Source organism: Cydia strobilella, chromosome 24 (genome assembly GCF_947568885.1).
Source record: "Cydia strobilella chromosome 24, ilCydStro3.1, whole genome shotgun sequence".
Taxonomy (NCBI): Eukaryota; Metazoa; Arthropoda; class Insecta; order Lepidoptera; family Tortricidae; genus Cydia; species Cydia strobilella.
Window position 1 is genome coordinate 833977 of NC_086064.1, and position 13350 is coordinate 847326.

The window sequence follows — 13350 nt, forward strand, 5'->3', positions numbered from 1 at the left end:
AGAGAAACAATTCATTTGCCTTGTGTCTGACATTGATAACGTGACGCATAACGGCTCGGCGGACTTCGCCATATGACTCATTTCTCAAATTAGGAAACGTCGGTAGCCACGGCGAGGACAAAGCATCAATCATAGGTTTTGTATCTTTCTAGAATTGATGGTTCAGCATAGTCTTACTCGAAGTCAGCAAATCTAATGTAGTTCTGTCACCTTACTAAATTACCAGCAGAGCGAGAGGAACGAACAGGAAAACGTTATGTGTTACCATTAGACCGTTAGTTTAGACTGAATGCCAGGTTGGTGACAACCAAGCGTGCAGCCTGCCTGATAGTTAACGGTCATCCGCAATCTATGGACGCTAGCAACCAGAGGTGTCACAAGAGCGTGGCCGATAAGCGTTTTATCCTGGTTGAATCATCACTTTTTCTCCTTACGATAAGATTATTTTTATTTTAATATGGTTATGACGATGACTGATCAAATTCCAATTCCACCATATCTGGCTAGCCTAGTATGACGTCATTTGAAAACAATGTCATTGACTCTCCACGTTCCGTCGGTGACACAATTAGTTGATCAATTTTAATCCTTATTTCAAGGACATACAGTTTGCCAATGGTTAGTTCAGCTTTGTTGTCAATTTATTATTTATAAATGTGTAATAACAGTAATAATATTGACTATAAGGGACAGTAATTTAATTAGTTAATTACATTCATTACTTAGGCCTTATTATGTGTAGATATGCAGAGAGAGATGACCCCCCTGGTTACAATTAGTCCATGCAGGGGGGGGTCACCTCTCTCTGCATCTGACTGTACATGTAAGCTCCACATTTACTTAAAAGCTTAGAAATTAACATAGGATACTTAGTTTTGGCAATGCACCTTCTTATTAAAGTAAGATCAAATGATAGACTGCATCCCACATCCTATTTTATTTTATTTTATGTGTTAGCAGACGAGCCGCCTGACGGGAAGCGGTCATCGTCGCCCATGGACATAAGCAACATCACAGGAGCCACTTAAGCATTGCCGACCCTTGAGAACCCTAAATACTCGATTCTTGGATTTTTTTTAAGGATTGGGTTTCGTGACTCAGTGACGATGTCACCTCCTTAATGAGATCATATGAGATCTATAGTGACTATATAGTAATAATGTAGTAGTGCAGTTCCTAATAAAAATATGTGACGTTTTCAATCAAAAGGTACCACATTGTCGCTTACCATAAGGACGAAAATTGCTTGTATTTTTATACGAAAAACCTGTTAGAGCGTCTTTATAGCAAGCGACAATGTGGTACCTTTTGCTTGAAAACGACACTATGATTTCAGCTGTTTTATGGAAGCGAAATAATATTATGCTTGTAGAGGTTTTTTATAGAATAGAATAGAAGAGAAATGTTTATTAAAGAATCAGTTATAAATAAATTAAATCATCAATAAAGCCAATTTCTCTTCACCAAGGTTCACAGAGCTGGTATTTCTCAATGCACTCAATGAGCCAGCCGATGGGCAGTGCCTTCAGATGAGCCATGTTGTAAAGTGGCTCATACATGTCCTTGTATATAATGTAATGTGAACAGATGTACAGCTTTCCGTCTCTCTGAGCATGGTATGGCACCAGTTTCTCTGCTTCCGGTATTGACTCTGGGTTCGGAGCCCGTCTGAGGGCTACTCCTCCCGCATCCGTAACCAGCTTACTTAATATAGCTTTAGTAACTTCTATTTTATCGGAAATCTTGAATTTTTTATTAAAGTTATGGAAGTAAAAGTGACAGCCGTTGAAAATTCCAGGCAGATATTTATATTTGTTATACCGAGCGTTTTTTGGGCCTCTGTATGTAGTAGTACCGACACCGAGTACTTCATACTCTTCTAAGGATTCTAAGTTATCATCAGTAGATGCAGTCACCCATTTTGTAGTTAAAATCCACAGGTTGTTGACAATGCCTTGTAGGACTTCGAGGCTGGAGTCACAGATGCCATCTTCAGCATCGACTATAAGATGCGTTACATTATTACTGAATTTTGGTTCAACGTGGAGGTTGCTGTGATGTTTCGTTAGCGCTCTCAACTTATTAGTGATGGCACGAGACTGTGACACACAGTGAACCCTAATATCTTCACAATCCAGTTTTATCTGCCTCTGGATAAGTTCAAAATCAAAACTGTCTTCTGTTATAATTCTTTTTGCAGCAACATCTTGTATAATAACTCTCATCTCAGGAGCAGCAAGGGTTATAGGTGTCTCTCCTTTACAGTTTCTAGCATTTATATCAGCTCCATGAGCAACTAGATCTTTAGCAATATCTATGTGGTTATACCGAATTGCTTCATGCAGTGGAGTTTCATTGCCCTGTCCTGGCACATTAACTAGCGTATTGTGCCTCAGTAAAAGCCTAACCAAGTCCTGCCGGCCGTTCTGCACAACCTCATGCAGCGGAGTCCAGCCGGCATTATCTTTAGTATTGGTATTAGCTCCTTCGCTTAGCAGTTTGGCTACTTTATCAGCTTTTCCCATTCTACAGGCGATGTGTAATGCTGTTTCACCTTTCTTGTTTCTTTTCTCGACTATTTTACTTGATTTAGAAGCTAAGGATAATATCGAATTATTTAAAGTATCTTGTTTTGAGGCAGCGGTTCGTTTGAGAGCTTTAGCATTAGACAAAGGCGTGTCAGATAAAGATTCAGTGGTCTTATCAATCATATTTACGTCTAGCGATTTGTCGATAGAGACTACAGAATCGCAAGAATTATTTTCCTTGAAATGCTCGAACATTACCGACAAGTTCTTGGCGGCGTGAACTGCAACATTCAATTTGTCATTCGACCAAGTTGTACAGCATTCTAGAGACACTTTACACTTCGGACAATGAGACATATTTGGAAAGTGCTCAGAGCAGATCAAATGGAAACATTTACTTAGCGTCACCGGATTTTTGCAAAACTGATGGCATTCTACACATAATAAACACTTATTCATATCATCCAGAGCTTTTAACAAATTATGATATTCTGTTTTAGACATTTTTAACAACTATATTATAGTTTTGTACTTTAAAGTTATAAAACTTTGCTTGTTTGAGCGGGAAATTTCACAGTACATAGATTGACAGTGACAGAGCGCTAATAACGAAATTTTATTATCGGCCTCTCTATCGCTGTTGCTCATTCGAGCGATAGAGAGGCAGGCAGGCAAGAAATATCCATTTTTGTATTTCGCGGTAGGGCCTCAGTACTGGCTGGAAAAAGCACGATAAAAGTAAAGAAAAATACTGTGCACCGTTTTTTGATTCTTTATTTCAGTTTTATTATAGATACATTTCGGGCTTTTGATGAAAAAAGCTATTGCTGATTATTATTTATTAACACCAAATTTATTGCACACGCAGTGCAAGTGTTATTTTAAACGTCAGAGTTCTATGAAATTATGACTTGATAGTTTGTCACATTCTGTCTCATTTCAAACATAGACAGAGAATCATACTATCTTTGTCTTACACTAGTACTAGCACCCTAAAAAAAAGGATGTGTAGTTTTTTTTTGTTTTTATTTACTGCCAATTTGGTTTGACCAACTATAATTAACACTTGCACTGCGTAAGCTATCAAAATCTTTGCAGACTGTTCTTGGTCTAACTTGTTTTTCTATACTCTCTCTAAACGGATTTGTTTTCTATTCTGTGCAATAACAAAACGTTTCGCCATCACAAAATTTGACGTATATTCACTTGACATTTCTTAATTTGCTAAATGTTCAATTTCGTCAATACTTTAATGTATTATTGTTACTGAATTCTGTTAATAAACGTGAAACATGTTTTAATCTTGGACCATCTTGGCACAACAGAAATTGAATTACACAGAGGTATATAGACTCCTTTTACAGTTATGAGCGGTCATAGAGTATGTAGTAATAGTATTACTCAATACTCATGTTCGTTTTTCTTACTAGTTAGCTTCATCTGTTCACTTTACACTAAATCTATCATAATTCCTATACGATAGATTAAGTTATGGTGGAAATTATTACGTAGTATTCAATCATTTACTGCTTATAAAATAATCAGAGAGAAAAAAAGGCAAGAGCAATTTTTTCTGTGTAAAACTTAAAACTCCGAAACTCCTATTATTGAAAACATTCTTTCGTGTATACATGTAACTCGAAATTCTCTTCAAAATTATGTCTGGATACCAATATGCATGTTTTACTTAGTAAATACAAAATTTAATGTAAAACACTGATTTTACATTGACATGAACTTTTTTGTTATATATTTGCTATAGAGTCAAGAGGTTTTCATGCGAAATATCAGCTTAATATCAAAATATTAATAACATTATTCATGTTCAATATTTAGTCTAGGTACTTTAAAAATCTGAATTTTGACACTTGGAGAGCCATTACACCTCCAAATCTTATTAGTATTAGTATTTTCTCTGACATTGGAGACCTTTTACATCTCCAAATTTAATGTATTATTAACCATAGAAACTATACATCGCTGTTATATTGTGGTATTTCTTTAATTGTTATAACACTGCTTTATTTTTTGGTACGTTGTGGTGGCTAATTCATAATATATTGAAAAACCATTAAAAAACCAAGGGGTGAGATTTTTAGGGTCCCGTACCTCAAAAGGATAGGATCACTTGTTGTCCATCCATCTGTCTGTCAAGACCCTTCATCTCGGAAACGCATGAAGATATCGAGTTGAAATTAAGACCAAATACTCAGGTCTATGGTCCCTTGAAGCTGTGAAAAAATCAAACGTCTAAATTAACGTAAAAAAAAATACAGCCGTTTAAAATAATAAAATAAAAAAGCCTTTTATTTCTGGGTAATGAAACTGAATCTAAAAGCTTAAATCTAATTTGTATAATATTGAAAAATTACTCCAGAACCCTCCTAAGAAGTATACAGCCGTTTATGCCGCTAAAACCTTATGTTTCAACACTCTCAAGGGAATCCAAATTTATAGGGTACTTCCCGTTGACCTAGAACAGAACTATGAAATTTGGCGAGTACAGGGAAAAATCTCAAAACTAAAACTTTGTAAAAACAAAAAGAAAAAAAAAAAAAGATATTTGTACGGAACCCTCCTGCGATTCCGAGTCACACTTGCCCGGTTTAATGTTTACCTAGGTATTGGCTGTTGTGTTTAAAAATGTTGGTATATATCGCCTACAGAAAAAAAATTTGAATTTTGCAGTTGATACAAGATGTCTGAGAAGCTTACACTAGGGCAGCGGGTGAAGGTGGTGGGCAAGGACGTGAAGGGCTCCGTGGCGTACGTGGGGCACCCTACCTTCGCCACCGGCAAGTGGATCGGGGTCATCCTGGATGAGCCTAAAGGGAAGAACAACGGGACTATCCGGGGACATGCCTACTTTACTGTGAGTCAATTAAAGGATTTGCCACACTGGATGTGTTGTGCGGGCAGCGGTCAGGTCAAACTTCAACTTCAAAGGTTGCTGTCGATGTTGTTCATACATAATGCGGGTTTGTCCTGACCGCTGACCGCAGAACGCATCCAGTGTGGCACATCCTTTAGTGGTCCTTTTATTGTTATTTCTCTACTAGCTTTTGCCCGCGACTTCATCTGTGTGGAATTAGTAATTTGAGTAGCATATTTTTTATCCAATCTGCTTTTTGTCGATTCCCCATGCAAAGTTCCACCCCCCTTTTCACCCCCTTAAAGGATGACTTCTGGGATAAAAACTACCCTATGTCCTTCCCAGGGACTCAAACTATCTCTATACCAAATTTCAACTAAATCGGTTCAGCGGTTTAAGCGTGAAGAGGTAATACACAGATAGACTTTCACATTTATAATATTAGTATGGATATTAGTTATTTCTAGGTCAAAAGCCAAAGTTATGTTAAAAAATAATAATAAAACTATTATGAAGTAACAGCCACTATTATATTCTAGGGAGTAAAATAAATCATTACTCTCTAGGGAGAATAGTAGTAAGCAGAGAACATTGCGCCTGCATAGAATGACTCCTCTTATCAGTAATTGTAATGAAAAAAAAAACTCGGAACGCATGAACATGTCACAAACAAAAAAAAAAATACTTTTACTAAATAACGTGTTTGATTGAAAATTCAACAGAATTATTCTCTTAAAAAAGGTTAAATAGAAACAAATAAAAATGTCAGTTACATCAAGAATCCATTTTAATTTTTTCAATGAAAAATAGCAGGTAGTTTGATGTTGTATTAATATTTTTTTCTGGAGGTAGCTTCTAATTTCTGCAGAAACAGACGTGTAATTTTTTATAATTTGACAAATAATTTGCAGTTGCAGTGAAATAATAAACTTAATTCATAGTAAAATGTGATATAGGAAATCTTACATCAAATATATTTGAGTGGAATAGAAATAATTGGTGTTAAAAATGAGTTTAGGACAGATAGAACCCTTTGACGTAACCACCAACTGGGCACATTATATCGACCGTTTAGAGCAGTTTTTAATTCTAAATAAAGTACCAAAAAAACTCAAAGTCTCTGCCTTAGTGACTTTAATTGGTAAGGATGCCTACAGCCTGCTCGTTCAGTTGTGTTTACCAAAAAGTCCTATGACAAAAACATTTAAGAAACTTGTAAAAATCATGAAGAAACATTTAGACACAGCCCCAAAGCTCAATGACCGGAAATTTAGTCAACGCATACAAAAACCAAATGAATCTACCATGGATTTCGCAAGAGATTTGAGAAAATTGACAAAAAATTGTGACTGTAAGGAGATTGACAGTGTTCTATGTGACCAATTTATATTTGGACTAGTTGACGATGATATTAGACGACAACTTCTTAAGGAAGATAAGTTAACATTTACTACGGCGGTCAAGTTAGCGCTTAAAATGGAGAAATGTGAAAAAGTGACATCGAAAGCCCCCGCATACACAGCAGACACTTTTCAAGAAGATACAAGTATAGAATGCTTGTGTATAGATCAGTGCAATAGTATAACAGTTCCAGAAACATCCTTACGGAGTGTAGAAAATAAAAAAGTCATCGGTCAAAGTAAACTCAGTGTTTCCGTACTTCCTAATATTTCAATACCAAGTGATTTAAATTTTGAATCTGTGAAACCATTTCAAGATGGTGGTGAGAACTATAAAATAGTAAAAGCAGCGCTCGGCTGTTCAATAGCTATCACAGAATGCCGTCTCGCTCTGATACAGGCGAATAAACAAGGATTATCTTACCACAGAGCAGAAACATGTAATACAGCGATAAAGGCAGCTTTAAATTATGCTATAGTTGTCACAGAGAGTCGGCTAGCAGCGTTGCCAGATAGTCAATATAGGAACAGTGTAGATATATGCAGCCGGGCTGTGAAATCTGCTCTACAGTTTGCCATCGCTGTAACTGAGAATCAGTTTATAGAGCCACCTAAAAAAATCATGAACATACACAAAAGTGAGGAAAAGCTAAAAGGTAACTTGACCGTTGCTACTGCAAGATGGCTTGTTGAAGAGACATCGGAAGAGGCGACTATGGTTTCCAAAAATCAGTGCCGGGATATCAAAACTCCCCATGTAGCTACTGACAGTTGGCGTGTATCTGAGCAGACACAAGTTTTAGAAACTTTTTCTAAAAATAATTTAAAAACGGAAAAGGTAAAATCTAACTTTCCCATAGCATCAGCAGTACTGATAACTCAGCTACTTGACGCTAGACGTCGTCGAAAATAATAGTCTTTTTGGTAACAACTGATGTATGGAGTGAGCACTCTATGTCTACTTAATTCTTTTTGGTAGTACCAAAGAGGATATAATAGGATAGACCGGTACTGTCATAGTCAATTTTGTAACCACAATAAATTCATTGCCATCTATCGACACACTAAAACTAAAAATAAAGATTTATAAAAATACGATAAAATGTATGTTCATTCATTTATTCCTTTATAAAACATAGTTTTACATGTAGTATGTGTGTGTAGTATTGTGTGTATTGTGTTGTGTGTAGTATTTAAATATGGATAAATGTTTTTTTTATTTGCATTAATTATTTTTATGATTTTGACCCATGTTCTTTCACTGATATGCGTTAAAATTGTTAAATAACAAACGAAACCGTCAACGCCCTCTATACGAGAGTAGGCCAAAGGTAGTGGCGCCACCTGATCGAGAATCAAATGTTCGTGATTTTCGAGGCACGTTTTTTCCTTAGACTGTATCCATCTATTACGGAGTTATATCTATCTTTGCCACAAGCCTCATTGGCCTTACTGCGGTACTAAATCGATTTGCGTAATAATGTTTCACATATTTTTTTCAGTGCGATGAAAACTATGGCGTATTCGTCCGCCAGACTCAAATCCAACTGCTGGACGGTGAAGACAACCCCATGGAGACCTCCACAACCTCTGTGGACGAGCCCCGCGCCCCCGCCGCCAACCGCCGGCTCAGCAGGTGAGCTCTATTACAAGGGACTAAGGTTCTCATCCCTGCAAACTTTGTCAAAAAATTGGGGCATTTTCTATGAAAAGGGACCTTATTGTCGATGCAGATGCATCACATCGTCGCGCGGCATTGTATTTATATCGGAGCATCGTTTATAATGGCGTAAGCGCCATCGACAATAAGGTCCATTTTATAGAAAATACCACAATTATTATATTGAAGGTTGCACGTAGAACGTAGGTTTGGAACCGGTTTATGATATACCGGTGTACCCCATTTTATACCGTGTAGTTCACATCGAACAAAAAAAAAGCACTATGGCGGTAATTATAAATTTCTTTTTAATGTAACATTTAGCATTGCGGTGTGTAGTCAAAATCTTCTTATTTATAGGCTGGTCTCAAGTGTGCTCTGTGCCCTATCAAAGTAAATAGACCGCGAGCTAGCAACAGGTTTTTACTATCAATTTTCTCTCAGGCGATAACTCGTAAAGGTAAGGGAGATGTATCATAACCCAAAAAAAAATTAAGCAAGTAGAGAATCACTGAAGTATTTTGATTTTTAGGGTTCCGTACCCAAAGGGTAAAAACGGGACCCTATTACTCAGACTCCGCTGTCCGTCTGTCCGTCTGGCCGTATGTCCGTCTGTATGTCACCAGGCTGTATCTCATGAACCGTGATAGCTAGACAGTTGAAATTTTCACAGATGATGTATTTCTGTTGCCGCTATAACAACAAATACTAAAAAGTACGGAACCCTCGGTGCGCGAGTCCGACTCGCACTTGGCCGGTTTTTTATGTATTTGCCGCTCCTTAATCAATAAACGGAGCGGCAGCTGACATTTACGAGGCTGCATGATACATCTCCAATAAGTTTGTGAGTTATCGGTTGGATGGATGTCTGATGCAGTTTGTGTCTGGACCGAGGTCTAAAATAAATGAAATGTCATTGTACATTTTTTTGATACTTGAATCATAAATATTATCTTTTACAACTATGCAGCGCATAAGAAATAGTACCTACGTATATTAGTTTTTTGTCTACAAAATGTATGGCGTAATTTATCGAGTTTATCGTTTAAAAACAGACTATAGTTTAGAATTAAACATATGAGGCATTTTCTATGAAAAGGGACCTTACTGTCGTTGGCGCTTACGCCGCACAGCGTCGCGTAATTAATAATGGCGTAAGCGCCATCGACAATAAGGTCCCTTTTTATAGAAAATACCACATATTACGGGCACATTTGGGAATCCTAAGCATGAGTGTTTTATAAGGGTACTTGGTATAGTTTCTATTAGACCTTGTAGTTTATAACAGAGAGAGTTCGAAACGATAGCGCATAATGTTAACTCATAGTAAATAGTGTTGGCCTAAAAGTGTTCGCACTAAGTGTAGTTTTGACCATTCAGTCCGCAGCCAGCGGCCACTCCCAGCCCGGAGAGAAGCACAAAATGGTATACAATATACATTCACTACAAGCAAGTGATCTTCTTTTGTCTTGCCAGTTTATCGCTAGTGTTGCCAGATGATATCCACAAGATAGACGCATAATCTTAACGTATAGTAAAAAGTGTTTGGCCTAAAAGTGTTTGCACTAAGTGTAGTTTTGACCATTCAGTCCGCGGCCTCCGGCCACTCCCAGCCGGGAGAGAAGCACAAAATGGTATACAATATACATTCACTACAAGCAAGTGATCTTCTTTTGTCTTGCCAGTTTATCGCTAGTGTTGCCAGATGATATCCACAAGATAGACGCATAATCTTGACGTATAGTAAAAAGTGTTTGGCCTAAAAGTGTTTGCACTAAGTGTAGTTTTGACCATTCAGTCCGCGGCCAGCGGCCACTCCCAGCGCGGAGAGAAGCACAAAATGGTATACAATATACATTCACTACAAGAAAGTGATCTTCTTTAATTGTATTAAATCATTTTACGGTTTAGACTCACTTGTTTTAGTCACTCGCGCGACATGTTTCGGAGAGCCTAGGTCTCCTTTCTCAAGCACTAATAGTGCGAGCAGCGTTCACGACGACCGTGTATTATTGTGTATTGCGTGTTAGTATGTCTCACAACAGTTTAAATTCGATTCTTTAATTGTATTCCTAGTGTCGCCAGATGTAAAATGAAATTAGCTACATTAAAAGTTGCCAGAATTAAAATTATGAATATGTGTTAGTTTTAATTTAAGGGTCCCCGGCAAGCTCGGTTCTCCATACATACGTAGTTACGCTCTCATTTTAAAACGACTAGCTAGCAGGGACCGGACAACCCTTTCCGCGATAAAACCCTTGCAATGGGCGACACTTAAACACGGCTAACACATTGAAAGACTTTCCCTTTTGAACTGCAAGCCCATTCATACCCTTACCTTTGACTAACCCTTACCGAAAAGCTAACCAAAAATAAGGCTAGCTCTTAATAAGGGTTACCCTTATCTTTAAGCGCTTTTTATAAAGGTTTCCCTTTGCTTGAAAGAGACAGGCTTAGTATATATCTACGGTAGTGTATGAAAAGGAAAGAAAATACGTGCCTAGTCAAAGAACGCCGCCGTCGCCGCCGACGATCGCTCGGATTCGAAGTAATGTGTGCTTTATGAACAAGGTAGAAGACTTAAATTAGCACGCTTATATGCTAAAAGGGAAGCCCTTTATAAGGCTAACCCTTATAAGCAATATGCAAGGTGTTGGTGAGCGGATGAGAAGGGTTTTGTAAGGGTATTTGGGCTACCGATTACTCAAATGTGGTAGCTTTATATAAAGGTTTTTAAAACCAAAACAAAGGGTTTCGTCTGGCAAAGGGTATGGTGAGTTAAGCCTTATGCAATACCCTTATAAAACCCCGATAAGGGATAGCGGGCCGGTCCCTGCTAGCTAGATTGCTCTGAAACTTTGTACTTATAATAGGATAAGGTATATCTATGTCTGTAATTAGTTTATGCAGCTTCAGATACCATAGTTAAAAAAAATACAGCGAATTTAAGTTTTTCATACAAAACTTGTTTTGTTGTTTGTTGTCGGGATGTATTATAAATTCAATATACGCGATATAATCCGTTTTCATAGTTTTATTTCATGAGTAACTATCGCGGTAACCGAATACAATATTAAAACTTGTGTTTGTTCTATTTCTTTTGTTTTATAAACTGGAGCTATATAAACTAATTACTGACCTATATATACCTCATGTCATTGTATGTGCAAATTTTCATTACAATCCAACACGTAGTTTTAAAATGGGAGCGTAACTACGTTTGTATGAAAAGGTGCAATTCGGCCGAGCTTGCCGGGGACTCTTAAGAGCCACATACAATTGAATCAGAATTTCAGATGTGTTCAGTGGCACACAATTTGATAAAAAAAGTTGTATGTGGCAATCAAGTACGCCCCACTTTGTCGTTTGCCATAAGGACGCCCTGACAGGTTATTTGTATAAAGATACAAGCAAATTTCGTCTTTATGGTAAGCGACAAAGTGGTACCTTTGACTAGACTTCGCCACATATAACATTTACATTGAGTACCTACTGTCCGCGCGCGAATTCTGTGCACTGCTGAGGAATGTTAGGAATTTTGGGCGTCATGACCGAGTGGTGTCATTTTGTACGTACGGGCGCGGCGCACCCCTCCCATTTCCTCGACCTCCGAATGCACGGAATTGGCGCGCGGACAGTACTTAGTAGTTCTGTAACTGTCATTTTACTGGTGTTTCATGGGAGCCTTATAAGGGATATCTACACAGACCGAGTTGCTTCGTGCTGCAGATTCTTGTCGTATGTGTAGATCTGCCTAATGTCGTTTTTCTTTCCATTTCAAATAAGTATGAACCAATCTGAATAAGTGGATTTCGAGATCACTTCACTAATTAAATGAAAAAAAAAAAAAATTGTTGACACAGAGAAGGTACACTCCATATGAGTCCATACATCAGTTTTCTTACCAAAACGCGGGTTATGTCACAGGCCGGACACGCTATACATCAAAAATCACTCGCGTTTCTATGTGCGAACGGCACGTCCGTACACGCGTCATGCGTCATAGTGTAAGTTGCTTAAATATAGTACTGAGAAGACGCCAGAAGTCCGCCAGATTTCTGTCGCGGGGCGAGGTAATTCGAGTCGGGGCGGGGCGGTGCGTGGCCGTTCTGTATGATAATACTATTACTTATTCTGTGGTTATGTCGTAGTCGACATCTAGCATCAAGTAGTGGATTTATCAGTACCACTACTTGACACCAGATGTCACGAGTGTCGTGACTGACGAAAAATGTATTGCTAAATAAAACAATTTACAACCAATATTACAAGCAGAAGGAGTTGAAAATAGAGTTCCGGTTATCCGGTTATAATATTAGCTGAAAATTGTTGAGCATTAGACTTTCCGTTCGTCGCGAGTCGCGACATCTGTTGTCGAGTAGCAGTACTGATAATTCCGCTACTTGACGCTAGATGTCGACTACGAAAATAATAGTCGTTTTGGTTAAACTGATGTATGGAGTGAGCATTCTATGCTTTTATTTCTCTATGTCAAGAAGCGGGTATTCAGTTCTCAAGGGTCGGCAAGGCATAAGTGGCTCCGATATTGCTTATGTCCATGGGCGACGGCGACTGCTTCTTATCAGATGGCTCGTCTGCTCTTTTGCCGACTATCACATAAAAAAATTTGGCGTTGTAGATGTAGAGCGACATATTCGTTAGGTGTCACGGGTGCACGATTTTTCACAAATTTTACCAATTTGGTTCAAATTTATAAATTAAAGGAAAAATGGAAAAAATGCACCTCCGGCAGGACTCGAATGGTCGCAGGTTCGAGTCCTGCCGGAGGTGTAAATTATTCAAAATTCCTTTAATTTATAAATTTGGAGTAACGCTCGTAGACGTTTCCGCTAAAAAAATGGTACAATCATAAAATCTTTGCTTGAATAA

General features: G+C 38.0%; 2 protein-coding genes across 2 annotated transcripts in view; one reads left to right on the top strand and one right to left on the bottom strand.

Annotated features, from left to right (window-relative positions):
• Positions 1 to 1439: 1439 nt before the first annotated feature.
• On the bottom strand, positions 1440 to 3056 carry LOC134752292 (BRCA1-associated RING domain protein 1-like). Its single transcript, XM_063687954.1, has one exon. The coding sequence runs from the start codon at positions 3030 to 3032 to the stop codon at positions 1461 to 1463; it is 1572 nt and encodes a 523-aa protein (XP_063544024.1). The 5' UTR covers positions 3033 to 3056; the 3' UTR covers positions 1440 to 1460.
• Positions 3057 to 3688: 632 nt separating this feature from the next.
• Positions 3689 to 13350, top strand: part of LOC134752314 (dynactin subunit 1) — a 99231-nt gene continuing 89569 nt past the window's right edge. Inside the window, exons 1-3 of the mRNA XM_063687984.1 lie at positions 3689 to 3871; positions 5217 to 5400; positions 8303 to 8436. Coding sequence (XP_063544054.1) covers positions 5227 to 5400; positions 8303 to 8436 — 308 coding nt within the window. The 5' untranslated portion in view covers positions 3689 to 3871; positions 5217 to 5226. The remainder of the gene's footprint in view (positions 3872 to 5216; positions 5401 to 8302; positions 8437 to 13350) is intronic.

Coding starts and splice junctions, on each gene's coding strand:
- LOC134752292 (XM_063687954.1), bottom strand. CDS start 3,032: ATGTCTAAAACAGAATATCATAATTTGTTAAAAGCTCTGGATGATATG.